The 27,268-nt window shown below is 59.5% G+C and overlaps 1 protein-coding gene and 1 pseudogene across 5 annotated transcripts; one reads left to right on the forward strand and one right to left on the reverse strand.

The window, feature by feature from the left end:
• FMNL1 (formin like 1) lies at positions 1 to 25,911 on the forward strand. 5 transcript variants are annotated; one of them, XM_073797299.1, is made up of 28 exons: positions 1 to 409; positions 9,717 to 9,800; positions 11,356 to 11,469; positions 12,212 to 12,285; positions 12,639 to 12,722; positions 13,059 to 13,196; positions 13,494 to 13,511; positions 15,026 to 15,134; positions 16,105 to 16,181; positions 16,392 to 16,485; positions 17,361 to 17,435; positions 17,748 to 17,858; positions 18,954 to 19,103; positions 19,596 to 19,697; positions 19,877 to 20,129; positions 20,385 to 20,684; positions 20,886 to 21,010; positions 21,675 to 21,877; positions 22,334 to 22,568; positions 22,729 to 22,797; positions 23,332 to 23,412; positions 23,502 to 23,631; positions 23,767 to 23,930; positions 24,185 to 24,286; positions 24,436 to 24,531; positions 24,802 to 24,922; positions 25,078 to 25,176; positions 25,431 to 25,911. In XM_073797299.1, the coding sequence occupies exons 1-27, from the start codon at positions 281 to 283 to the stop codon at positions 25,167 to 25,169; spliced, it is 3,330 nt and encodes a 1,109-aa protein (XP_073653400.1). In that variant the 5' UTR covers positions 1 to 280; the 3' UTR covers positions 25,170 to 25,176; positions 25,431 to 25,911. The 5 variants fall into 5 exon arrangements, with proteins under 5 accessions (XP_073653400.1, XP_073653402.1, XP_073653399.1 ...); XM_073797301.1 differs by lacking the exon at positions 13,494 to 13,511 and having other exon boundaries at positions 2 to 409; XM_073797298.1 differs by lacking the exon at positions 25,078 to 25,176 and having other exon boundaries at positions 4 to 409.
• The window catches only part of LOC141277276 (uncharacterized), a 5,746-nt pseudogene continuing 4,327 nt past the window's right edge, over positions 25,850 to 27,268 (reverse strand).

The raw sequence follows: 27,268 nt of genomic DNA on the forward strand, positions 1-27,268 counted from the left end.
CCTGCCCCCGGCCCAGCCCTCTGGCCCCGGCGGCCTGCAGCCTGACTTCCTCCCCCGACCCCGCAGCTCGCCGCCCGGCTCCTCGGACGGGGCCGCCCCGATGGGACGCCGCGCCCCGGCCCTTGCGCGCCGCTGAGCCGAGCGCCCGCGTTGCCGAGCCCCCGCCGCCGCCGAGAGCCGCTGCCCTCCTCGCCCCCCAGGCCGGGAGCCTCATCCGCCCTCCCCGGGAAAGCTGGATTTCCGAGGCTGGAGGCGTCTGGCCGACTGGGTGGGGACCACCATGGGCAACGCGGCCGGCAGCGCGGAGCAGCCCGCGAGCCCCGCAGCGCTGTCCCCCAAGCATCCCGCGGTGCCCAAGCAGCCGATGCCCGCGGCCGGAGAGCTGGAGGAGAGGTTTAACCGGGTCCTGGTGAGTGTGGCCCGCTGTGCGCGGGGCGCGGGCGGGGGGCGGCAGGGGCTCGCCACGCGTCCCCGCCCCCGGGGGCTCAGGTACCGCTTGGAGATCTCCGGCAGCTTGGTGGCGGCCCCTCCAGGGGGTGGGAGTGACAGTGGTTTCTTAAAAAGTGACTTAGCACTCTCCCCCCAAAACTTTCTTCTGCAACCGTCCAGTCTCCCTCCCCAAGATACCCCCTCCCACAGCGCTTCTGGGTCTAAAGGTCTAAACAAAAATGTCCTGTGAGGAAGTTGGGAGCGCAGCACGCGGGTGGGGAGGTGTCCCGGAGCACCCCCTTCCCCACTGCATGCAGGCCCAGCCACAGGGTGCAATAGCATCTACTTGTGTCTCAGGGTCAAAGACATAAGGGGTTGTATTTTAACCTCCTAGGAGCTGGAAACTGAGTAGAGGTGTTTGGTCCTGATCCGCTGGTGCCTGAGCTGCTGGGAGCTGGGTTGTCAGATCATGCAGTTGGGGGTGTCTGTGTTTCTCCCTCACTGCATGTCCGGGAGAGCTTGTCTGTGGGTCCTTATCTTGTGCGTCCCCTCACACCCACTGGAGGGATGAAGGTTAGGAAGGGCGGGGTCAGGATGGGTTGGTCACTCTGGCTTGGGGTGGAGCAAAAGTCTGGAAGCCCCTCTCCCTCACTGTCACCTGCTCCAGGGGATTGGGGGGCTTGGGGACTAGGCCACCGGGGAGGAAGCCATCCACTGAGCCTAGAGGCAGTTGGGATGGATTTGGTGGGTAGGGGCTCCAGAGCAAAGCCAGGTTCTCTAAGACCTGGTAGAAGAAGGGAGGGGAAATGGCCACTCATTCTCACTTCCCTCTCCCTATCTCAACCCTGTCCCAGGCTCCTTCCCTAACTAATTGCCTGGTGGCCTGTCTGCTGTCAGCTCCCTTGCCAGACCCTGGGTGACAGGCAAATAAGGCCGTGCTTTTCCCCAGAGGCACTTCCAAGTCCGAGCAGGCTAGCACTGCAGGTCTGAGGGTGGGGCCGAGGTAGAGGCAGGCAGCAGAGCCACGCAGGCTGGTGGCCCTGTTGATTCTTCGTCTTCTCCACCTCCTTGACATCATTTCCCCTCCCCTGGCCTGCCTTGAGGCCCTACTTGCCAGATCCCCTGTGTGGCCCCTCCTCCCAGTTCCAGGAAGTCTTGTCTGATGCCCCCTCCCAGGAGAAAGGCTGGGAGGGATTTGAAGGAGCTGTAGGGTGGGGCGGGGTCTGAGCTGTCCCCGTGAAGGCACCTTGTTTGATTCGGGGAGAGGGAGGGACACCGAGGGACACCTCACATCAGGCTAGTCCCCAAATACCCCACCTCTCCACCTGCTTCCCTTTCCCCAAATCCATGTCTTCACAAAGCTGAGTTGAGCGGAGCAGAAGGGGGAGGGGGAAGAATGAGATAGACGGTTTCTGGGGGCCATCTGGGGAGCCTGAGTTGGTGGTGGATCCCTGGACCTTGGCCAGCCTGACTTTCCCCCTAAGTGTGTGTCTATGGACGGGGGGGATGGGCTCTCGGGGTGAAGTCCAGGTCCCAGTCCGTTCTCTGTTACACACACCTAAGGGGGAGGAGCTGGGTGAGTAATTCAGACCACCGGAAAATCCAAAAGTCAAGTGGTGAGGTTCTGATGCCTGTGTAGGACTTGACTGCCGCGCTTGCGTGTGTTTTGGCCTTAGCTCCGATTGGCTGAGTCTGACGCTAAGTGCCGCTGGGAGTCCCTGAGAACCGGGGCGTGGAGGGTGAAGGCCCAGAGAGGGGTCCGAAGGTGTCCCGGTGGAGAAAGCGGTGGCGGCTAGGCAGAAATCTAGGGCAGCAGCGCCCACTGGGGTTCACCGCCCCCCTCCCCAAGGAACCCCAGTGTGTTTACACCTCCCCCTTCTTCCTGGTGATGGGTCAGCCTGTCCCATGTCCTGTACTCACAGAAGGCACCCAACCCAAGGTCACTTGGCTAAGAACCTCGTTCGGCACTCCTCACCACCGTGCCCTGGGACTATACCCTTGGCCCCTGCCTGAGGCTGGCGGGGGGTGGGGTGGGGGAGGTGGGGGGTGGATGCAGATTTGGCTAAAACTATAGTCCCAGTGACGGGGATTACAGGGAGAGCCTCCATCTGAGCACTGCCTCCTGGGCCAGAGCTGAGCCCTGTCCTCAGTGAATGTCTAAAGAAGAGGGCTTCCCTGGTGGCGCAGTGGTTAAGAATCCGCCTGCCAATGCAGGGGACACGGGTTCGAGCCCTGGTCCAGGAAGATCCCACATGCCGCGCAGCTAAGTCCGTGCGCCACAACTACTGAGCCTGCGCTCTAGAGCCCGCGAGCCACAGCTACTGAAGCCCGAGCGCCTAGAGCCTGTGCTCTGCAGCAATGAGAAGCCCGCGCACCGCAATGAAAGAAAATGAAAGAAAGGGTAGCTCCCGCTCGCCACAACTAGAGAAAGCCCGTGCGCAGCAACGAAGACCCAACGCAGCCAAATAAATAAATAAATATAAAATCCTTAGGAAAAAAAATTAATAAAAGGAGAAGAGCCTCAGACTGCTGAGTGGTGGGCCTCCCACCCCCAGGGATCCCCCAGTCTGGAAGGGGGAAGCATAGCCCTCCCCTTGGGATCTAGTCACATGGCCCCAGGGAACCTCTTCCTTTCACTGGAGCTCAGCCCTTTCATCCCTGGTGGGTGGTAGGATCCTGAAATCTAAAACCACTCCTTGGCTTCTGGCTGTGGAACTCCTCTTATGGGTTAGGGGTATCCCGACCGAGGCCCACTGCCAGACAGGAGACGAGGGTGCTGTTCTCCCTTTCCCCCTGGGCAGCCTTTTTCCCATGCAAGAATGGGTGGTGCGAGCTACTTTTCTGGGGAGGCTCTGAGAGAGAGGGGTGCCCTTGCTTAAATGGTGGTGCGGAGGAAGAGCAGGTTGATCCAGGGTTTCCACCTGCTGCCTTAGCAACAGTGGAGGAGTGACGGCTGCCTGCCGCGATGGTGGGAAAACCTGCGCACCGAGCTCCGTGCTCTCGCCTCTCCTACGCCACGCTGAGCGCTGGGCGTCTTCCAGCCTCTTCAGGCCTTCCCCTGCAGGGGTCAGGGTTTGGGGTGGCAGGGCACTCCTTCCAGGCCTGTTAGAACTGCCAGGCTTATGGCCTGGCCTAGGACACCCCCGATGTGTCTGGGCAGGGAGGCGCCTGTAACTCAGGGGCAGAGGGATCAAGGGAAGGCGCCGTGATGTGCTCGAGGCCAAGTGATGCTGCCATTCAAGAGGAGAGGAATTTGCCTGATGGGGCCTGGCGGCCTGGGGTGCCCTTAGCATGTGGCCAGGCTGCGTGGGGAGGTCAGGGCGGTCCCCGGCAGGGTGTGGGTGCTGGGAGTCCTGCTCTTCGGGGGGCTCCTTCCCCGCTGGGGCTGGGACTGGGGGTGAAGGGCAGAGGGGGGCGTCTCCATTCTGTAGGCTGTGACCGAGGCGCTGCCCGCTCAGGCAGCTCCCTCCTCTGGGGTGGGGCAGATGGAGCTGTGGGTCGCTTAGACCCCGTGCCTCCCGTCTCTGGGGCCTCACGTGGAGGATCCCAGTGGGGCTGTGGCCCCGTGTCAGAGGCTGGGCTGGGCAGAGGCCGTGGGGTGCCATTCCCAGCAGGCAGCGCTGGCACGTGCTGCCCCTGGAAACACATGGATGTGGTAGCATGACTCACAGTGACATCTGGGACCAGTTGGCAAAGAGCTGGGGGAGACGGGCAGGAACAGGTGGGGCTGCTCTTGGGCCACCTCTAAGGTTTTCCTGGGAACATGGAGCCCCGGGAGGTGGCTCAGCCCTCCCTGCCTCTGAGAAGGGCAGGGGTCACTCACAGGAGAGGCTGAGTAGCTTCCTGGGCTCTGGGGTCATGAAGTTTGGCAGTTGAGTTTTGTCTTTGCCACTTACTACCTGTGTGACCTTGAACGAGTTACCCACCTTCTCCGAGCTTCAGTTTTCCTCCCGTGTAAAAAGATAATAAAAATGGTATATGCCAGGGACTTCCCTGGCGGTCCAGTGGTTAACACTCCACACTTCCAGTGCGGGGGGCGTAGGTTCCATCCCTGGTTGGGGAATTAAGATCCCGCGGGCCGTGCAGTGCAGCCCCCCAAAAAGAAAAGGGTATATGCCAGCCTGCTAGGATTGTTGAAGGGATTAACTAGAGTTGAGGGGATTAAATAGAGCGCTTAGCACAATGCCTGACACAGAACAAGTGCTCAGTTAACACTGTCCACTGTGAGGACAGGATGATGTTGAGGCTGATCTGGTCCTCTTCATCTTGGGGCCCTTCGAGGTGAAGGAGCCCAGACCCTGCCTCTTCCCTCCCCCCACCTCCGTTTCCAAGACCAACCAAGGGTGCCGTCTTTAGTCTTCAGCAGTCACAGGTCAGGCTGCCCTCCCTGCCATCAAGCACGTCAGCCACAGAGGGGCCTAGATGAAAACTGCCTGGTGGCCGGAAACCACGAGAGGGAGGGCCCACCTCTCCTGGAGGGTGGGGCAGCGGTGGCACTAACGGTAGCTGTGTGCACATGGGGAGGGGTGGGGAGGCCTCCACTTCCCTCAGAGAGAGGGTGTGCTGGTGAGGGGGGGTTCCCCAGTGAGTAAGAGCTCAGTGTGGGCAACAACAGGAAATGTAGGGTGCTGGGTGGCAGGAAATGGGGCCGGCTGTTCCTGGTTCCTCAGACAGGCGCGGGGGCCAGGCTGTCTGCAGAAGACCCCTGGGAGGCCGGGACCCATGTTTCTCATTGCTCTGAGCGCTCCTTCTTCCGAGGAAACTGAGTCTTCTTACCAGCTTGCCAGCTAGGTCACCTTGGGCAAGCAGCTTAATGGCTCTGTGCCTCAGTTTCCCGTTTGTGGCAAGGGGATTATAATAGTGTCTACTGTGTAGGCTTGTTGTTGAGATTTAAATGAGTTAATAGATGTAAAGCCCTTAGCATGGCATCTAGCACGGATTGAATGTTCGGGGGAATATTAATTATTGTTACTGTCGTTATTCTCCTACCAGCCTGGATTATAAGGGCAGTGCCTGCCCTGACTCCTACCCTGCTTGCCCTTGTTCCTGCCATGGGGACCCTTCAACCCTGACGGGAGAAGCTGTTAACTTTTTGGGGTTCTTAGCACCCTAGGGCTGGGTTACCCCACACCCTCCTCTAAGCCTGGGATTGCTTATAAGAGCCCTAGAAAATCCATATACCAGAATTTTTAAAAGAGGATAACGCTGATTGTTTTTGGAGATGCCCTGAGAGCTCTAAAACCAAGCTTGAAGCCATGTAGAGGTGGGCAGGGGAGATGGATGGGGAAGTGGGGCCGGGGGACAGGGCTGGCTTCTGGATCCATCAGGCTGTGGAATGCCTGTGGGGCTGGTCTGAGACAGGCTGGTGCCTAAGTTCAAGGGCATCCTGGGGCTTGAAGGGCTGGGCTTCCTAGGGAGAGGGTGGGCGGGTGGGTTGGGACGTAGTCTCAGCTCAAACTAAAAGTGAAACTGGAGGGTGTGACTGTGTCCACATGTAGCTGGAGCCCCTTCAGTCTCCAGGGACACCTGCCCACATGTCAGTGTCGGGATGGGGGGCCGCTTGCAAGGGGCTGGCCTTGGGTGTGCAGGGCTGGAGGCCCTTCTGACACACAGAGAGGGGGCAGGGAAGCAGGGGAATGATCCCCACCCATTCTAATAGGAGGAGCAGGGAAACAGCTCCTTCTCTTGGCCACACCCTGAGAGGTGAACCCTATCTCCCTCTTCGAAAAGTGTGAAGGGCAGCAGCGGGTGGAAGCTGGAGGCTCAGTTCATTTCTGGCCAAGCCTTGGAGACAGGTCCGCTTCTCCGAATGTTTTCACCAACTTCTGTCCGCCACACAGCCCTCACCTTGGGGTCTTCAGTGGACTCCCCTGACCCCCCCCAACCTGTGACATGCCTCTTCATAGTGGTATGTCCCTGAAGAGTATTATTACGTCAAAACACAGCTTCTAACCTAGGGGCAGAACAGGAATAAAGACACAGACATAGAGAATGAACTTGAGTACACAGGGAGGGGGAAGGGTAAGCTGGGACCAAGTGAGAGAGTGGCATGGACATATATACACTACCAAATGTAAAATAGATAGCTAGTGGGAAGCAGCCGCATAGCACAGGGAGATCAGCTCGGTGGTTTGTGTCCACCTAGAGGCATGGGATAGGGAGGGTGGGAGGGAGATGCAAGAGGGAGGAGATATGGGGATATATGCATATGTATAGCTGATTCACTTTGTTATATAGCAGAAGCTAACACACCATTGTAAAGCAATTATACTCCAATAAAGATGTTAAAAAAAACAAAAACAAACGAACAAAAAAACCCCACACAGCTTCTCACTGAAGGGTTCCCGGGAGCCCTGTGAGTCTGAGGTAGGAGGGAAGTGTGCCCATTTTACGGAGGAGGAAGTTGAGGCTCAAGGAGACAAAGAAGCAGTCAGGCTAGGTGGGCCCAGAGCCTGGGTCCCCTGAATCCCGCTTGGGTTCCTCCACATCACAGCCGCACCCCCCCACAGGAGGCGGGTGTTCCCTCCCACCGCACGCGCCCCCCCAACCCCCCGCCACGCACACCTGGACTTCCTGGTCCTTCCCTGTCCCATCTGAGGGCCATCAGCCAACCTTCTGCTTGTCTCCCAGTCCCCAGTCTCCCAGTCCCCTGCCTCCTTGCTAAGGGCCCCGAGTCTGGGGGTCTGTCACTGTTTCCAGGATGGCCTCACCCCACTCTGAGTGAGTGGCATTGCTGGTCCCTCTCCTGCTTCCTCGGGTACCCGTCTCCTCTGTGGGCACAGCCGAGGAACAGCTGCTAATTAGTGCTCAGCGCTGTCAGAGCTATTTCTGATTTCCGAGCCTAAATTTAGCCCGTCTGGCAGGCTGGCATGTAGGCCCGGGGGCCTGAGGAGGCCCAGGTGGGGAAGGGGCAAAGGGGTGCCCTGCCCTCCACCACTGCTGGGACGGGGCGCTGACCCAGCAGAGACCTCCCCCTCCCCAGTAATAACCACGGGCTGAACTGGGAGAGTGGACCTGGGCGCTAGTTCTGGGTTGGCTCAGGGCTCAAAGTCAGCCTGGCTCCCCTCTTACTGGGTTCGTGACCTTGGGCAGGTGACTGGACTAATCTGTGCTGCACCTGTGGGATGGGACTAATAGCAGTGCCAGTAATGGTGGTGAGGGTGGAAGGCTGCCATGTGTGAGCAGGGCTGGTAAGCCTTCGGGCAAAGCTGGCACCGCAGTCGTTGGAGTCATTATGATGATTAGTTGCTGTCTCTAGAAGCGCCACTGGGGCCATTCCTGGAGCCAGCAAGTCCCCAGGGTGGGTGAGAGCCCAGAAGGACCCGCGTCAGGAAGCCGCGATCCCCTCTAAGGCTCAGCTGCTGAGCCCTCCCCCTCACTCCTCTGTACCCTCCTTCCCCCGACACCACCTCCTCCTCCTCCGTGCACTCCTCTGCGCCCTCCTTCCCCCCCCCCCCACCTCCTCCTCCGTGCTGGCCGCTCTGGCATCGCCTGCCTTCTCTCTCTGCTTCCTCCACCCCCCTCAGCCTTGGCCCCCACCCCCACCTCGGCCCTGCCCCACCCTGGGTCTCTGTAGGGTGGGGATGGATCTGGAGGGACCAGGGAGAAAGAGAGAGAGACAGAGACAGAGAATGGCCCCAGGGAGGCCTCCCTGGCCAGGTACATCCTTCCCTGGGCTCCAGGGCCCCTTCCTGGGCAGTCCCTCCCATGGGGCAGGAGCTGTCCTGGCTGTTGGCAGGTTGGGGGAGGGCAGCCGATGAGACCGCAGGCGGTTTCCTCAATCTGGGCTCACTTTCGCAACGGGGGAGAGGAATGACGTATCGCCATGCCCAGCCGGCCCGGGGCGGGAGGGCCTGGTGGGTGGGCAGTTTCACCTCTCAAGTGGGGCCCTGGCCAGAAAGCTTGGGCAACCGGGGCAGAGGGTACCAAGCTTCCTGTTGTCTGGGGCCGACCTAAGGCAGTGATTTTCGGGGTGAGGTCTGGCCAGAGACCCCGAATTAGGCTTAGCACCCGGGAGGGGAAGCTGGCTGAGAAGCCTTGGGTGGGTGTGGCCCCTTCTCTGCTCCAGCTGTGGCCTCCTCTCAGGGCCACGTGACTGAGGATGTGTAGTCTGAGCCATCAGAGCTGGTGACAGGGGCCTCTTCTACCCTGGGTTGGGGCTCCCTGGGGCTCCCACATCCCCAGTACAGACTAAGCTCCTCGAGGGCCAGAACTGTCTTTTGGAGCCTGACATATAGTAGACCCTCAATAAACCTGGGGTTTACTGAATCGGGGTGAACGGGCATCATCTGCTGGTTCTTTTAGGGAGACACGCCAAGTCCTGGGGGTCCAGGGAGCTCCTAGCGCTGGTGGCACCTGGTGATTCCGTAGCACCAGGAGAGACACTAAGCCTGTCCTGTGGGGAGAAGTTCGGCAGGCACATTGTACCCTTGTCATCTGTGGCTGGGGGAGGAGGACCCAGGCAGAGCAGTGCTGACCTTTCTTAGCTCTCGAGGGGAGTCCCAGCCTGGGCCACCAGCACCACAGACCCAGCGTGCTGGCTGCTCTCCCTGGTTCCTGTAACTGGGTGACCTTCCCCTGGAATCCACCTGGGCCCTGCAGCCACCATGCACCTGCTTGGAACTCCCTGCCCATCTGACCTCATCTCCCTCGGTCTGTCCCAAAGTGACCAAGTGGGAGGGGGCTGGAGAGGGCCGGGGGCTGCTGGCTGCTGTCCTTGCAGAGGCTTTGTGGTGTTTGTGAGACACTGGTGCCCTGGGCTGGGACCACGTACACGTGTTGTCTGGTGGCATGTGGGAACGGGGCACAGTCCACGCCTGGCCACACTTGGGCCTGGCCAGAGACGGTCCCTGTTAGCTTCCCATGCAGATGGGAGAAGAGATGGTACCCCCTTATCACATGTGGGGAAACGAGCCCAGAGGTGCCTGAGGTCCCAGGAAGTTAGGCTGCGAACCCATGCTCCTGCCTCCGTGCCAGTTGTGCCCGGGGGGGGGGGCGATTTAGGGGTGACGGAGCCCAGGCCCTGGCGTCAGGCAGATTTGGATTCAAATCCCAGTGTCACTTTCTAGCTGTTGGGCCTTCGGAAAGGTGCTCCATCTCTGGGCCTCGGTGTTCTCGTGGTCTAATGCTACTTATTTCCGGGGGTGAGGTGGTGACGGGACTCATGTGAATGACAGGCCTACTAGGGAGCTGGCCTCTAGTGGGTCCCCTGACAATGCCCATGGTCCTCTCCCCCTCGGGTTAGGGCCCCGGACTCAGCATCTTTATCTTGTCGTCTTTCTCCCCAGAACTGCATGAACTTGCCCCCGGACAAGGTCCAGCTGCTGAGCCAGTATGACAACGAGAAGAAATGGGAGCTCATCTGTGACCAGGTGGGCACAGGCCCATGCCGTCATCGGGGCGCCCTGTCCTGGCCAGGCTGGGGCTGGCAGGAGAGGGGACACTGCCACGCTGCTGCAGGGCCAAGACCCTGCCCAGAGGCCAGCGTAACATCTGGGGAGGGTGCTGAGGGCATGTGCAGGACTCTGGAATCCCCCTGTGTTGGGCCTGGGCCTCCCCAGGGACCTTATGAGTCACGAGCAGGGCTGGGTCTGCCTTCTGAAGAGCTGACGGGGGCTGGTCCAGGGTACTGGCCGGGGCAGCCGGAGCCGTGTCCCCATCCTCCTTGCTGAGCTTCCCGGGGCAGGCTCTGTCCACCCTCCAGCTCTGGGCTGGGGAAGAGAGGGACAGCCCTAGGGCTGGACATCTTCATTCCACCCCGTGGGAGGTGGGGAGGAGGGTCAGGAATTCCTGTCCTCCTTTGACCTTGGATCCAGAGGAGCTGTTCCCCAAGTCAGCCAGCTCCCGAGTGGCAGAGCAGGGACTAGAGGCCCCGTCTCCTGGTTCTCAGTCGCTGCCTGGGCTTGCCACCTTCGTGGCTCTCTTGGCTGCCCCGGCCCCTTCAGCTGTGGGGCTGCTGTCTGAGGTAGCAGGGAGGACGCCTGCTGTGGCAGGGAGGGGCCTGGCTGCCACAGTGATTCAGAGAGGGAGGGAGGCGGGCCTGTGGCCCTGGAGGCTGGGGGTGGGGATTTGGGGAGCAGGGAGCCTCTCCTGGGAGCCAGGGCTGGGCCTTCGGCTTCTGCTAGTGGACCAGGATGGGATGAGCTGGCAGGGCGGGAGTCTGGGGGGTGAGGGCAGGGCTATGGGGAGAAGGTGGGAAGCTGCCTCCGGAGGCTTTGGGGCTGGGGTAGGGGTCCCTGCCACTTTGGCCTGGCATCTCAGGTTGAGCTCACAGAGGCCTGGGAGAAGTGGGAGGTTGAGGGGGGTGGCTGGGCATATCTGAGGGGTCTGGACTGGGAAGGGTGGGAGCTCCTTTGGGTGGAGGCCCTCTAGTGGGGCCCCTGCGTCTTGTGTGAGTGGCTCCTGGAGCCCTGGATGGGGTGGGGGAGTTAAGGATTGTTTTGTTGAGCACAGGTCACGTGCTCGCGCGTGTGCACTCACACACACAGGTGAACACGACGACTGGGGCGGAGCCCTGCGGGAGGGGCCCCCATCCTGCTAGGAGCTGGGCGCTTCATAAGGCCCTTCCAGAGTGTTCTTCCTCCTGGTACTCCCACTTCTGGGCTGGGATGTGGCCCAGGGAGGGCACAGGGCTGGGAGGGTGCCACTCACTGGCCTGCCTGAGTCTCCCCCTCCAGGGTGGGGTGTATAGTTGGACTGACCCCTCCACACTCCATCCAGGCTGTTCTAGGCCTGTGGCCATAAACCAAGGGACGGCCTGGCCGGGGACTGGGGTCTTTTCAAGTGGCAGGCCGAATGTTTGGGTTTATGCCTTTGGTATTCAGGGGGGTCTTAAGGCAGCCTGGGACCTTGGGTCGGAGCTGACAAAGGGACTCTGGGACAAGGGTTGGCCATTTGCCCCTTGTACATCCTATTCCATCTCCGCAGGAGCGGTTTCAGGTCAAGAACCCCCCTGAAGCCTATATCCAGAAGCTGAAGAGCTACCTGGAAATCGGTGGGGTCAGCCGCAAGGTAGCAGCAGATTGGATGTCCAACTTAGGGGTATATGTCGCCCGCTTTTTCTCTGTCCCTTTCCCCCTGCACTTTCCAAGCTCTGGGCAGCTGGAGTAACTGTGTGTATAGGCTTTTCTGCAGGCTTCTGTGGGTGCGTGGACGCGTGTGTGTGCGTTTTCACAGGGGACTGAGCGTGCCCTGGGCGTGCGCTTTCACGGGTTCCTCTGCAGCTCCTAGTTGTACTCAGATGTGTACACTTGTGTGTACTTGTGTAGTGTGTGTGCATAGGCACGGATGTGCGTGTGTGTATTACGTACATCCTTCTGTGTCCACATATGGATGTATGTTATCCTTGAGTCTTTGTATAGGGGTGTGTGTGTGTGTGTGTGTACCCCATGTGTCTGTGTGTGGATATGTGAGTGTCTTATGTCTGTGTACCCACTGTACTTGTGTATGGATATGCACGTGTGTGTGTACCCAGGGTGTTCACGTTTGAATGTGTGTGTACCCTTTGTCCTCATATATGGGTGTGTGTGTGTGCGCGTGTGCGTTGTGTGTCTGTGTCTAGAGACGTGTGTGCCTCTTTCGTGTCTGTGCGTGGCCGTGGTGCGCACCCTGTGTGTCTGTATGGGGGGGGCGTATGTGTGGCCTGAGTATGCTTATTCCGCTGGGCAGGTGTGTGGAGGTGGTCTAGACTGCCGAGTGTGAAAGGCCAGCTGTCGGGGTGGGCAGGCACTGTGGGCTGAGGCCTGCGCTCCACCCACCAGACTCCCCTGTTCTTGGCTCCCAGTTTAAGAGGAGAGTCCAGGAGTCCACCCAGGTGCTACGGGAGTTGGAGACCTCCCTGAGGACCAACCACATTGGGTGAGCAAGGGCTCAGATTTCCCTGGGGAGATCGGGGGAGGGGGAGAGCTCTGGCAGCAGGCAGCCCCTGGGTTCCCCTTTTTATCCCCCCATCCACCCCAGAGGCTGTGCCTATGGGCCCCCTCCAGGCTGGGTGTCCTCTCTTGCCCACCCTCTGCCTGCCCCTTGAGGCATGGCTGGACTGTGGGTCCTGCCCGAGGCCTCTACCATCATCGCCTGGCGTCACTGGGTCTTGCAAGGCTGTTGTCTTCCTGGGAAAGGGCAGCCCAGGGGCCCTTGCTGTGCCCGTTCTGTGCCAACACTGGGCAGGACCTCCTTCCTGGGCGGCACTCAGGGAGCCCTGTGCCCTGCAGGTGGGTGCAGGAGTTCCTCAACGAGGAGAACCGTGGCCTGGATGTGCTGCTCGAGTACCTGGCCTTCGTGCAGTGCTCTGTCACGTAAGCCTGGCCCTGCCCTGGTGCCCACCCCCAGAGTCCGTGCCTTCCTGCGCCTCGCCCACTCCTCGGGCCGCTTCCAGGCAACTTAGCCTGGGTCCACCCTGGAGCCCTGCAGTTGGCTTGAGCAAGGCCCCTTCCTGACGGCCTGCCGTGGACGGGGAGGGAGGTGGCCTGCGGTGGCCAGCTGGGACCTGCTAGGCCCAGCACAGCGCCAAGAACACAGCCTCCTCCGCCCGCCCCCAGTCTCTCCTGCAGCTCTGTCTCTCCCTGGGTTCCCCCCACCCCCTCTGAGGTGCCCTGCAGTGTTGGCCTCCATCCCCAGTCTAACCCCCACAGGTACTACATGGAGAGCACAGACAATGGGGCCCCGGGCTCTGAGAAGAGCAAGCCGCTGGAGCAGTCGGTGGAAGATCTCAGCAAGGGCCCGCCCTCATCCTTGCTGCCACAGCCCAAGAGCCGCCACCTGACCATCAAGTATGTGGGCCCCCTGGCGGGGTGGCAGGTGGCGGGGTGAATGGAGAATTCACCCCTGGACGGCTGTACCCAGCCTGCTCCACCAGGGCCCTGGGGGTGGTGAGAGGGGTAGCCTGGCATCGGGGATCAGAGTAAGGGCCTCACCCAGGGCTCGGGAAATGTGTGTGTTAAGAGGCCTCTGGAGTGCACCTAGAGGCTGGAACCTCAGTGGGATCTGAGATAAGAGGGGTGGTTTCAGGGTCGGTGGGACCCCTTTTGTATCATCTAACCCCCTGTTTTCTCCCATGCGGACTCCAGATGCCCCCCTTCTCCCCGGTACGTAGCCACCTAGGGGCAGGTGCATGCCTGGTCAGCTTCCAGGGTGGTGGTGGGGTTGGGTGAGGTGTTCAACTCAGGTGACACCCCTGGATTCAGCTGCTTCGGATACGTCAGCCCACCCTAACTAATGACATCCTGCTGGGAGGTGGGGAGAGGGAAGGAGATGGCCCTGGAGCCTCATGTGGACCCCAGGTACCTTCCTTCCCACTCTGGGTCTAGGAAACCAACTTCATCTTAAGTTCTAAACTCTCACAATATATTTCTTTGTTCATTCATTCATTCATTCAACAAACATTTTTTTTTAGCATTTACTATGTACCAGGCATGGTGGTAGATTCTCAGGTGACAGATTACCCTGCCCTTGGGAGCCTTCCATCTAGTAGGAGACGGTGTGTGACAGGTTGTCATGGAAGTATGACTGGGAACTCTGAGTAGGGAGGTGGCCACTGCCTGGGGCACCAGGAAGGCTTCCCAGAAGAGATGACATTGGAACTGTGTCTTGCAGATGGATACAGGCTTTAGAAGCAGTGGTGGGAACAGGCAAGGGCATTCCAGGCAGAAGGAACAGCACAAGCAAAGAGTCAGAGGCACGTTTGAGCAATGACGGGAAAAGGGAGATGTGGCAGGAAGAGCGAGGAGTGGGGCCTTCCAGTATTGACTGGTGGTTCTGCGACAATGGAAAAAATCATGTTTCTTTTAGCGAAAAATCAGCAAAACCATTCATAGAGCACTTACTATGTGCCAGGCGCTGTTCTAAGCTCATTTCATAGTCCCAACAACCCTATCAGGAAGGTACTGTTATTACCATTCCTATTTTACAAAAGAGGAAACTGAGGCCCGGGGAGATTAAGTAACATGCATGCCTAGTAATCAGTGAGCTGGGATTTGACCCATGGCTGTCTGAATTGTCAAGATGCAAGGTAAACTCACGTGGCTGTGAGCGCCACCTTGTGGAGAGTATTTTCATGGCCGTTCACAAGCTTTGGCGGTCTTTTCCCTCTATAAGCTCTCCATCCCCACAACACAGCAACTTCTTTTTTTTTTTTTTTTGCCGTATTCGGGCCTCTCACTGTTGTGGCCTCTCCCGTTGCGGAGCACAGGCTCCGGACGCGCAGGCTCAGCGGCCATGGCCCACGGGCCCAGCCGCTCCGCGGCATGTGGGATCCTCCCGGACCGGGGCACGAACCCGTGTCCCCTGCATCGGCAGGCGGACTCTCAACCACTGCGCCACCAGGGAAGCCCCAGCAACCCTTTTTAATACCAAGTCGCTGTTAGGGGGTCTTTGCTTCCCTGACCCCCGCCTCTTCACCTCCCCCCCGGAAATGCCAGGCCCCAGGCCTAAGAACTGAGGAAGACTTCCGGCCCTCAGCTGGCCTCTCTGGTTGGGTGGACGGGAAGCAGACGTTTCCAGATGTGCCCCCTCTTACTCCAGTGGCCATCTGAGTGATAGGGGGGAATAGGAAGCTGGGTTTGGGACTCTGACCCCTGCTGCCTCCTCCCCACCTGCCCAGGCTGACTCCGGCCCATAGCAGGAAGGCCCTGAGGAATTCCCGCATCATCAGCCAGAAGGATGACGTCCACATCTGCATCATGTGTCTGCGTGCCATCATGAACTACCAGGTTGGTCAGTGGGCCCGGGGCATTGACACTGACTGTCCTCCCTGGGGGCTGCCTAAGCTGCCGAGGTTCTGGGACCAACTGTCCCCCACCCTGTCCCCACTGGAGAACCCTGGGGATCTGGGCTGTTAGTGCAGGGTCTTGAGGCTGATGAGTCTTGAGGGGAAGCCCAGATTTCTGCACCTTCCTGGTCAGGTCCCTTAGAATACCCTGGACATGGCTGGGGGCATGGCTATGCCTCACGTGGGGGCTTAGGCACCCCACTAAGAAAGGCTGCACACCAGGGAGAGCAGCCTCTGGGTTATTTCATTTGGAGGGGTGATTGGTGAAGCCGTTCCTCCCTCACTCAGCTGGCCTTAAAGGACTCACTTTGTCCAAGGTACTGAGTCTTGACACTGGCTTTTGAGCAACAGCATTTATTTATTTATTATTATTTTTAAATTAATTAATTAATTAATTATTGGCTGTGTTGGGTCTTTGTTGCTGCGTGCAGGCTTTCTCTAGTTGTGGCGAACGGGGCTACTGTTCGTCGCAGTGCGTGGGCTTCTCACTGCGGTGGTTTCTCTTGCTGCGGAGCACGGGTTCTAGGTGCGCGGGCTTCAGTAGCTGTGGCTCGTGGGCTCTAGAGCTCAGGCTCAGTAGTTGTGGCGCACGGGCTTAGTTGCTCTGCGGCATGTGGGATCTTCCCGGACTGAGGATCACACCCGTGTCCCCTGCCTTGGCAGGCGGATTCTTAACCACTGCGCCACCAGGGAAGTCCCAGACAAAGGTATTTAAAAAGAGGGACCAGGCTTTGGCTGCCACCCAGGAGGTCGTGGTTGGATATAAAGAACTTCCTGGGAATTCCCTGGTGGTCCAGTGGTTAGGAATCCACGCTCTCACTGCCGGGGGCCTGGGTTCACGTAGCCAAAAAAAAAAAAAAAAAGAACCCTGGGGGTCTGCCTGGAGGAGCTGACCTCTCCTTTCTCCCCAGTCTGGCTTCAGCCTCGTCATGAACCACCCAGCCTGTGTCAATGAGATTGCTCTGAGCCTCAACAACAAGAACCCTAGGTGATTTCCAGGCCCCTAACCTTTCTCCATGTCTAGTTTCTCCTCCTACTTCACCCCTTGCCTACTCTGTCCCCTCAGTTCTCAGGACCACTACCCAGGCTCATTCCCACCCCATCAGCTCCCCTGTCCTCCCCCCTAGCCAAGCCCACATCCACCTTTGCTGTGGGGCCTGCCTGTTCGCAAGGGACAGCCTGCCCCTTCTCTCCCCAGAACCAAGGCTCTGGTGCTGGAGCTGCTGGCGGCAGTGTGCCTGGTTCGGGGAGGACACGATATCATCCTTTCCGCCTTTGACAACTTCAAGGAGGTAATGGAGCCCCCACCCAAACATGTACCTGCCCTCTAGTGGTGCTTGGAGCCCTGTTGCTGCCAATTGTGGCTTCTGCTGGGGACAGCTAGGGACGCTGGGTGGGTATTTGGGGAGTTTCCTCATCTGAAGGGAAGGTACAGGGTCACGCAGGGGCACTGCCTGGGGCGACAGGGACAGCTATGGGGATCTGCTGAACCTCTGCCCAAACTGGCCTTGATCCACACATCTCGGAGTTGCTGACTCTGGTTAACAGGCTCGCAAGAAGTAGCTGCATGAGAATATGATGCATAAGGCAGCACAGGATCAATGCATCCCTTTAATGAATATTCGTCAAGGGGCTACAATGTGTCAGGCACAGAGTGGGCACTTGGGATACATTAGTGAACACAAGAAACAAAGAAGGCAGTAGAAGACAGATAATCAGCGGTATAATAAATAAGCAAATTACACAGTCTATGAAGAAATCGTAAATGCTCTGGGGAAAAAAGTCAGGGAAGCTGTCAGGGGAGGGGGAACTGGTTGCCGGGTGGTTAGGAAGCCTCATTGAGAAGGTAAGATTTGAGCAAAGTTGTGAGGGAAGTGAGGGATTGATGTGGTGGCTGTCTTGAGTAAGGGCACATCAGGCAGGTGGAACAGCAGGTGCAAAGGCCCTGAGGTAGGAATGTGCCAGGACGCCAGTGTGGCCAGAATGGGTCAGTGTTGGGGAGGGCTGTGAGAGATCAAGAGGGAATTGAGGTTTTGAGCAGAAGAGTGACATGGCCCGACTTAGATTTAACTTGAGAGGCGCTCACAGAAGCATAAAGGGGGCAGCTGGAAGATAGCTTAGGAGGTGTGTCACTGGGACCTCAGTGACAGCCATTCCTCCTACCCAGGTGTGTGGGGAGCAGCACCGCTTTGAAAAGCTGATGGAATATTTCCGGAACGAGGACAGCAACATTGACTTCATGGTGAGCTCAGGAGCCCAGCCTGGGCCAGGTCACCCTAGGGTGCCAGGAGCAGTTAGGAGCCTGGGTATCTGGGATCTGGGCTCAGCTCCTGCAGATATGAGGACTGAGTGGTTGGTGGGGGAGGGGCGGATGTCAGTGAGGGGGAGGCTGGGAGGAGGGTACGTGGGAGAGAGATGGGTGGGACAAAGCTGGATCAGTGGGGTGAGAAATGTGGCAAGGGTGGGGGACTTGGGGTTAAACTGGGGGGGGTGGAAGTCACTGAGAACCCCCCACCAAGAGGATCACAGACCTGCTCACTGCCCCGCCTCCCAGGTGGCCTGCATGCAATTCATCAACATTGTGGTACATTCGGTGGAGAACATGAACTTCCGCGTCTTCCTGCAATATGAGTTCACCCACCTGGGCCTGGACCTGTACTTGGAGGTGAGCCCTGCACTCCCCCCAGGACTTAACCACTTGCTTGCTGCAGAGGATGCCTCAGTGGTTAGCACAGATGCCGGGGTCAGGCAGACCTGGGTTCAAGGTTCAAATCCTGACTCTGCCACTTCCTAGCTCATGTGACCTTAGATAGGTCTCTTCTCGCTAAGCCTCACTTTTCCCATCTGTAAGATGGGAGAATCGTAGAAATAATAAAGACTGTAACTGTATAGAGCCTGCCGCAAAATGGGCACTCAGACCATGGGGCTGCTGTCGCAGGTGCTAGGACGGGCTCTAGGTGGCCCTCGGTCTGGCTCTGGGAGCACCAGACTCAGATAGGCCTACACTGGGGAGCACAGAGATACTGGGCCAGAGCAGGAGCTGGCTCATGCTGTATGGGGCTGGGTCGTGGGGGAGTTCCTCGCTCTGGGGAAGATGGGCAGAGGGGCTTGGTACTTCGTGGCTCAGCCTGAGCAGAGAGGTTGTAGCTTTCTTCTGATTTCTTTGTGAGGCGTCCCAGAGGAGCAGGGCCTTCGGGATTGGATTTTTGAAAGCCAGGATCCACAAAAGGTGAAAAGCAGGCTAGGGTGATATGTCCATTCAATGGAATATTATTCAGCCACGAAAAGGAGCAAAGTAGTGATACATGGTAGAACGTGGATGGGCCTTGAAAACATTACGCTATTATGCTCAGTGGAAGAAGCCAGACACAGAGGCCATATATTGTACGCTTCCTTTATACGAAATGTCCAGAATAGGTAAGTCCATAGAGACAGAAAGATTGGTGGTTGCCAGGGGCTGGGAGAGGAGAGGATGGGGAGTGACTGCTAACAGGTACAGGGTGTCTTTTTGGGGTGATGAAAATGTTCTGAAATTAGATAGTGGTGATGGTTTGTACAGCCTTGTGAATATACTAAAAACTACTGAATTGTACGCTTTAAAATAGTGAATTTTATGGTATATGAATTATATCTCAATAAAAAATAAAGAAACAGAAGTGGGCTAGGGCTCAGGCCCCCTTGTCTGGCCTCTGGTGGTGATGGGGGTACTGGAAAGATCCCTCACACCAGGCCTCAACCTGAGCCTTCCATCTGGGGACAGAGGCTTCGGCTCACGGAGAGTGACAAGCTGCAGGTGCAGATTCAGGCCTACTTGGACAATGTTTTTGATGTGGGTGCGCTGCTGGAGGACACTGAGACCAAGAATGCTGTGCTGGAGCACGTGGAGGAGCTGCAGGAGCAGGTGGCCCTGGTGAGAGCTGCTCCTGAACTTGGCCCAGCACAGAGTAGGCCCACAGAGCCCCACACGGATATCGGCCACTGGTTCTAGGCGTGAGCTGGGGGCCCCTGAGTTTCACCTGAATCCTTTGGGTGCCTTTCTCCATGAATGAATATTCATTGAGCTCCTCCACTGGGCTGGACCTCTGAGGAAGGCAGGTCTCCTCTTCTCCAGGTGCTCGGACCCCAGGCCCTGGTTTGGGTGGAATTGGGTGCCTGGGGCCCCTGCCAGCTCCCTCCCTCATCGGTGGTGCCTTGGTTTCCCCTCCTGAGAGCACTTCAGTGCTCTCAGTACTTCACCTACTTGGGTTCAAGTGCCAGGCTCGCCTGCCCCGCGGCACCCCAGGGCTAAGCACATCCGGAAGCCTCCCCTAGCCCTCCAGGCAGGCATGCCTGGTGCCGCCCCCTCGGTGCCCATGCCAATGCCCGGCTGCGGGTGGGAGCTCACCATGTGCTGGTGCCACAGCTGACAGAGCGGCTTCGGGACGCGGAGAACGAATCCATGGCCAAGATAGCAGAACTGGAAAAGCAGCTAAGCCAGACCCGAAAGGAGTTGGAGACCCTGCGGGTGAGGTTGGGGGGACGGGGGGTTGGGGGGTGGGTGGGCCGGGCCAGGGGTGGGACGGACTTCCAAGAACAGACCATTTGGGGCTTCTAGGCTTGACACCTCCCTCCACCCCGGCAAGAAAATGGGGGCTCTGTGCCAGGCTTGCCGGTGGTTACTAACCCCCCACCGGCGGCTCGCAGGAGCGCTTCAGTGAATCGACCCCCATGGGCACCTCCAGAGGTCCCTCTGAGCCTGAGAAAGTGCCTGCCCCTGCCCCGGCGCGGCCCTCAGCGCTAGAGCTGAAGGTGGAGGAGCTGGAGGAAAAGGGGTTGATCCGTATCCTGAGGGGGCCCGGGGATGCCGTCTCCATCGAGATCCTCCCGGTCGCTGTGGCAACTCCGAGCGGCAGCGATGCCCCGACTCCGAGGGTGCCCATCGGCTCCCCCAGCCCAGGTGTGCAGGGGCTTCAAGCCGGGTGGGGTAGGAATGGCAGAACCCGGACGTGCATGAGGAGCCTGGGGACATCTCAGGCGGGGAGAGGTGGGAGGGGTAGGTTTGGATTGTGGGCGTGGCTCAGGCAGGTGCGGGTGGGTCGCAATGAGCCCAGTGCGCATGTGTAGGGCGGGGAGGCGGAGACATGACCCCTCAACCTAAGAAATTGACACGCCCTTCTCCCCCCGCCGCCTCCTCGGTTCTCGCTGGGCTCAGAACTCCCACCTGCAGCAGAGCCGGTTCCTGGAGCAGCAACCCCACCGCCGCCGCTGCCGCCCCCACTACCTGGTCTCCCCTCCCAGCAGGATGCCACGCCCCTGGCGCCCCCACCGGCCCCGCCCCTCCCAGGCAGTCCGGAGCCCCCGCCCCCGCCGCCGCTGCCGGGAGACCAGCCGCCCCCACCCCCGCCGCCACCGCTGCCTCCGGGCGCTGACGGTTCGGTGCCTCCACCGCCCCCACCGCCTGCGGGAGGTCCCTCTGCTGCTCTTGGAGGGCCTGGCTCAGAGATGGGCCCGGGTGAGTAGACTGCCCAGGGCATGGGGACGAGGCGGGGGTGCGGTGGGGGGTACTCTGGCTTCAGTATCCTCCAGGACCCTCTGTCTGTGGGCCTCCTACTGCCTCCAGTCTGCTCTGTGTGTCCTCACTGGGCCTGGGCCCCGGTTCCTTCCAGCCATGGCACCCACTACTGCCCCAGTGACCACTCCCTCTCTGTCCCAGGAATGATGGCCAAGAAACCCATCCAGACCAAGTTCAGAATGCCCCTCTTAAACTGGGTGGCCCTGAAACCCAATCAGATCACAGGCACTGTCTTCACTGAGCTCAATGACGAGAAGGTGCTGCAGGTGAGTGGTCCTGCCTTGCTGCCAGTGTGGGCACCAGAGAAGGGGGGGACCTGCCTGGATCATGCTGGGCACTGGGGGTGGTCACCTCCTCTACCCCATTTTATGGAGACCCAAGAATGGGGGTCAAACTAAACTGGACTAGTGCATCTCGTAGGCAGTGTGTCCTGACTCCCTTGGAGGCTTTCCCTCCATGCCTGCAGAGGGGCTCATCCCTCCCCTAAGTCTGGCCTCTCTCCTGCTTTCAGGCCCCTCTCCCACCACCTTCCCACAGACAACCAGGGCCTCAGCCCTTCTAATTACACTTTCAGTTTTCCGAAAGGTTGTGTTCTGTTGCCTCCAGGCCATTGTTCATGCTGTTCCTCTGCCTGGAATGCCCTTCCCTTTCCTCTTTTTAACCCTGGCCAATTTGGCTCTTGCTTCAGCTGAAGCGGCTTGGAGTCTGGGTCCCCTGGATGGGGTGCTGTTCCTGCCCCTCCTTGGTGCTCCATGTGCTTCGCCTGTATCCCCCATCAAGGTGCATGGTCAGGCTGCGTACTGGTTTGTTTCTCTGCTGGTGGCCTGGTCAGGGCTGGATAGATGGCTCTAGCTCCAAGCACGGCGCTCAGCCAGGAACGCACCAGCCCCCGGCCCCGCCCAGCCCCACCTCCTCTTTCTGCACCCTCAGGAGCTGGACATGAGTGACTTTGAGCAGCAGTTCAAGACAAAGTCCCAAGGCCCCAATGTAGACCTTAGCACCCTCAAGAGTAAGGCATCCCAGAAGGCCCCCAGCAAAGCCACGCTCATCGAGGCCAACCGGGCCAAGAACCTGGCCATCACCCTGCGCAAGGGCAACCTGGGGGCGGACCGCATCTGCCAGGCCATCGAGACGTGAGTACCTCTGCCCCAGGCTTAGAGGTAGCGCAGCCCCTCTGCTAGGCCGGGGTTGTTAGGCAGATTGTAAAAGAGCCCCAACTATGGAACAGAGTCCATCGAGTTTCATACCAGGGCTGGTCGGAGAGTAGGGCAGGGAACTGTGTTCCCATTTTCAGTTAAGAAAACTGAGGTCATACTGTGAGTCCGTGCCCGGATGGAGATGTTCCTTTTGCCTTCTTGCCTCCTTACACTGAGGCCCAAGCATTTACAGCCTGGACGCCGCCACTGATGTATGATTGGGACTCCGGGCTTCCTAGGTCCCAGCATCCCTTGACTGTTACCTCTTATTCCCTGAAGCTGTTGGCAATAGCAAATAGTTAAGTTCATTTATTCAATCAAGTAAGGGGGTAGGAGTGGTCCTGCTCTCAAGAACTGGTGAGTGTGGAGTGATACCGGCCCCTCCCCTCACAGGTACGACCTACAGACCCTTGGCCTGGACTTCCTGGAGTTGCTGACCCGCTTCCTGCCCACAGAGTATGAACATAGCCTCATTGCCCGTTTCGAGCGGGAGCAGCGACCCATAGAGGAGCTGTCAGAGGAGGACCGTTTCATGCTGCGCTTCAGCCGCATCCCCCGCCTGCCCGAGCGCATGAACACGCTCACCTTCCTGGGCAACTTCCCAGACACTGCCCAGCTGCTCATGCCGGTGTGCGCGGGCTGGCAGGGCGATGCGGCCTGGGCTGGGATTGGGGAGGAGGCAGCTTGCAGCCTGGTCTCCAAGAGGGCATCTGGGAGTACTTGAGCCTCCTATAGGCTTCCCCCCACTCTCGCCCCAACTTACCATGCCTCCCCCATCCCACCCCCAGCAACTGAATGCCATCATTGCAGCCTCAATGTCCATCAAGTCCTCGGACAAACTCCGCCAGATCCTGGAGGTGAGAGCCTAGGGCAAGGGTCTAGGAGGCGGGGCCAACCCATGATGCCTTGCCTGTTCTGGGTTGTGTGAGAGGGAGACCCAGGCCCTGCCCTAAGTCCCTGGGATGCAACAACTATAAGGTTCCCACTTCTAACATCCAGGCTCAGAAGGGCAAAGCTAAGGTGGGGATGGGGGCCATGTTACAACAGCGCACCTCACACCCTGCCTGAGGGTTCATTAGCAGAGCATCGTGTTGTCGGGGAACCAACAGATATGGCTGTGAGGGGGATGGTGACCCCACAGCCTTGGAGGAGGTGTTGGCAGCACAGTTTGGGGTAAGGTGACAGGTGACAAAATTGGGTGTGCCATGGTGTTGGCTGTGCACACGTGTCAGACACGCATATGCGTGCGTCATGGACCTGAGGCATCCATGCTGAGTGCAGGGCTTGCTCTTTACCACCTTTTCTCCTTGTGCAATTTACACTTCAGGGGGTTTCCTCAGCCCCAGCACCTGGCTGAGCTCTCCCTGCCACCCCCACCCCGCCTCTTGCAGATCGTCCTGGCTTTCGGCAACTACATGAACAGCAGCAGGCGTGGGGCAGCCTATGGCTTCCGGCTCCAGAGTCTGGATGCGGTGAGGGGGCGGGGCAAGGAGGGGGTCCCCTGGCCCGGGGGCTGGGGGATGGCTGGTGGCCTGGGGCTTACAGAAGGTCCTCGCTGCAGCTGCTGGAGATGAAGTCGACTGACCGCAAGCAGACGCTGCTGCACTACCTGGTGAAGGTCATTGCTGAGAAGTACCCACAGCTCACAGGTTTCCACAGCGACCTGCACTTTCTGGACAAGGCAGGCTCAGGTATGGGTGGGGGGAGGGGCTCAGCCCTGGGGACGGATACAGGTTGGGAGAAAGCAACGGGACCACAGGAGGTAACTGGACGGGAATGCTGCCTCTCTGAGTTCCTGCTTCTCTACTGCCCCACCTCCCACTCAGTGTCCCTGGACAGCGTGCTGGCCGACGTGCGCTCCCTGCAGCGAGGCCTGGAGTTGACCCAGCGGGAGTTTGTGCGGCAGGATGACTGCGCAGTGCTCAAGGAGTTCCTGAGGGCCAACTCGCCCATCATGGATAAGCTGCTGGCAGACAGCAAGACGGCTCAGGTGGGCTGGGGCTGACCCGGCCCGGGAGGTGGGGAAGCTGGGGTGGGGGGTGAAGGACTACCTAGGTGGGGTTGTGTAGCCAAGGCTTGGAGCGCTGTGACCACAGCAGGGACGCCTTGGGGGGATGGGGCAGGAGGGAGCATCCGTCTGCCTGGAGGAGGAGAGACGAAGTGGCCAGTGTCTTAAGGGGGTACAGAGCAGTGGTCAGGCTCCGAGGGGTCTGTGCTGGTGGGGCTGACAGGCTGTGCCCGCAGGAAGCCTACGAGTCTGTGGTGGAGTACTTCGGAGAGAACCCCAAGACCACGTCCCCCTCCACGTTCTTTTCCCTCTTCAGTCGCTTCATCAAAGCCTATAAGGTATGTGTGTTTGGTGGGCAGGCTGGGACCCCTGCAGGGCATTGCAGCCTCTCCACCTGGGCAGTGGGAGTGGTAGGGGTTATTTCTGCTGGGGGGGCGGGATAGGGAAGGGAGGACTCCCCTTACGCAGACCTGCCTTGGCCCCTCAGAGAGCCGAGCAGGAGGTGGAACAGTGGAAGAAAGCAGCAGCCGCCCAGGAGGCGGGCACCGACACCCCGGAAAAAGGGGAGCCCCCCGCACCCAAGGTAGGCAGCTGCCCCTGCGCTTGGTACTGGGATCCAATGATGCTTGGTATCCTCACCCCAAAGATCTGGCCCTCCTGCACACCCTTATTTTTATGGACTGACTCTGCCCAAGGCTAGGATGCCCCAGTAGCCTGGGGTGGAAATGGGTTCCTTTTCCTCAAGCCAGCTCCTCTTACCATGGGGGACCAGGCAGATGGTCTAGGGTTTAGTGGCACAGTGGGGGAAGGGGATCCTGGAGTTGGAGCTATATACCCTCGCCCTCCTCCCCAGTCCCCACCCAAGATCCGGCGGCAACAGATGGACCTCATCTCTGAGCTGAAACGGAAGCAGCAGAAGGAGCCACTCATCTACGAGAGTGACCGTGATGGGGCCATTGAAGATATCATCACAGGTGAGGACTTGGTGGGGCCTGTCCCGTCCTTGGTCTGTCCTGTGCTGTCCTCCATCTGCCGCCCAACCCTGGGGGTCTGGCTGCCTCACTGCCTCTTTGCTACTTTTCTTTTTTTCCTTTTCCCTTTCTCTCCCCTCCTCCCTTCCAACCCTCAGTGCTCAAGACGGTGCCCTTCACTGCTCGCACCGGCAAGAGGACGTCCAGGCTCCTCTGTGAGGCCAGCCTGGGAGAGGAGATCCCCCTCTAGCCCCCAGGTACCCAGCGGCCTGGCCTCTGATCCCAGTGGCTGCCCACAGCCCTGGGGGTCCTTGGGGGGACTGAGTCATGCTGCCCTCCCCTGGACCATGCATGGCTGGGCTGTGTTGGAGGGAGGTCTGATAAACAAACAGGCTCCCTCCCACGTGCACACAACCTGTGTCCCTAGAGGGGTGAGGCCTGTGCCCTGGAGTGGTGTCCCAACCCTGGGCAGACTCCTGAAAAGGTAAATGTCTCTCCTCTCCGCCACCAGATCTGCGGAACCAGCCCTACATCCGCACAGACACAGGCCGTCGCAGCGCTCGTCGGCGCCCCCCCGGACCCCCCGTTCAGGTCACCTCCGACCTCTCCCTGTAGCCACTATTTCTGCAGATGGACCGGGAGGCTGGGAGGGGGTGCAGGGAGGGTGGCAAGCCAGGACTCAAGGAAGGTGGTCCTCAGCTCTGCTGGGCGGGGCAGTCTCCTCCGCCGAGGTCCACACCATGCGCCCACCTCAGATAGGCGGGTGCACCCTCATCTGGCCACTGGGGGCAGCATCTCTGGCCCCTCCCCCCAAATGCTGCTTGCAGCACCCCTTTTCCCCCAATAGCCGTACTTAGCCTCAGCCGGAGCCTGGCCTGTAACTTATTAAGTGCAACCTCGCGCCCCCTCCACCCCCCCCACCCCGCCCCAACTCCGGGGACTCCCCGTGGACCTTATTTTTATACAAGATTAATAAAGACGTTTGCAAAAGATCCGCGTCCGCTCCGTGCCCGCCCCCACCAGGCGCAACGTGTTTTCGCTCAGCAAACGCTTTACTTGTACAAGTTCTTCATAGCAGGTCTCTGCAAACAGGCTGGAGAGGGGGAGAAGGGCTGCTTCTGCACTAGAGTTGGGGGGGAGGGAGCCAGCTTCGAAGGGCGCGTATACCCTAGCGTCTGGCCCACGAACCCTGCGGAAGCTCGGAGGGGGCGTGCAGAGGGTCAAGCTTGCTGCTCGGGTTAGAGACGCAGGGTTAGCGCCACCTCAGTCCACCTTTCTGCCGGCCCCGCCCCATTTCCGTCAGTCCCGCCTCCTACCTGGGTCCCCGGCCTAGTTTTCTTATGCCCCGCCGAATCCTTAGTCGCGCCCTTGAGTGATTTATTGCATCTCCGCCAGTCAGGTCCCAATTTCTTGGAGTTCTTCCACTCTTCGCCTGCCCCGCCCCTCCCCGTCTGTCTGCCCCGCCCCTCACACGGCCCGCCCCTTATCTGCAGGACCCGGCCCCGCCCGCTGGCCCTGCCTCTTTCGTCTTTCACCTTGGCCGAGCCGCCCACGGTTGGGGCGGCGCTTGGGTTGGCTGGGCTGGTAGGACTTGGGAAGTCGGACGTCTGGGCGCGGGGTTCGGTTCCGCGTGTGGAATTCTGACTGCGTCCGCCCGTTCAGGTTAGGTATCTGGGAGTAGGCGCTGCGCGCACCTGGGGCGAGGAAGCCGGTAGGAGGAAAAGGAGCGGCCAGTTCTGAGAGCGGGTCCCGAGAAAGAGTCCCCAGTCCCGCAGGTCCCCGCCCAGCCTGGGGCGCACCCGCTTTGTGCAGTCCGTGCAGCGAGCACGCCAGCTCGGCACTGGAAAGGCCGCTAAGGTGCGCGGCCTGGCGGAAGATCGCGAGGCCCGCCTGAGAGCGCGAGGTGCGGCCGTGGCCGCCGGACCCGCCCTTCCGGTTCGAGTTCAGCCGCAGAGACCGCTGCTTCTTGGAGTAGTGGCTTGAAGGAGGAAAGTGGGTAGCCGCCTCAGACAGCGCCTCCCCCAGTCCTCTCCATCTCACCGGTGGGGAAACCAAAGCAGGACAGAAAGCCACTTTGGTCTGGGGGCAAGTTGGGACCCAGGAAACTGACCCAGAATTCAGGGCTCCCGTCTCTGGGCCAGGGACATCTGGGGACTCCTGCAGGGGCAGAGTCTGCTCCCCCCATCTTGGGCCCTGAAGCTGGGTCCAGTTGTGCCCACCTCATCACCTCCTGTACCGACTTGAAGGGCACAAAGCCCAGACTCAGCTTGAACAGCATCTCTAAGAAGAGCGTTTGCAAGCCCTGGGGATCACAGACCCGGCTGTTCCTCACCTTGCCTAGGGCCAGAG

This window comes from Tursiops truncatus, chromosome 20, assembly GCF_011762595.2.
Source record: "Tursiops truncatus isolate mTurTru1 chromosome 20, mTurTru1.mat.Y, whole genome shotgun sequence".
Lineage (NCBI taxonomy): Eukaryota > Metazoa > Chordata > Mammalia > Artiodactyla > Delphinidae > Tursiops > Tursiops truncatus.

Excerpts from the sequence above, each read along its gene's own strand:
- FMNL1 (XM_073797298.1), top strand. The coding sequence starts at position 281 with ATGGGCAACGCGGCCGGCAGCGCGGAGCAGCCCGCGAGCCCCGCAGCG. Across the intron at positions 17,859-18,953 it reads GCCTGGACCTGTACTTGGAG|AGGCTTCGGCTCACGGAGAG; the intron begins GTGAGCCCTGCA and ends ATCTGGGGACAG. Across the intron at positions 23,632-23,766 it reads TCTGGACAAGGCAGGCTCAG|TGTCCCTGGACAGCGTGCTG; the intron begins GTATGGGTGGGG and ends CCTCCCACTCAG.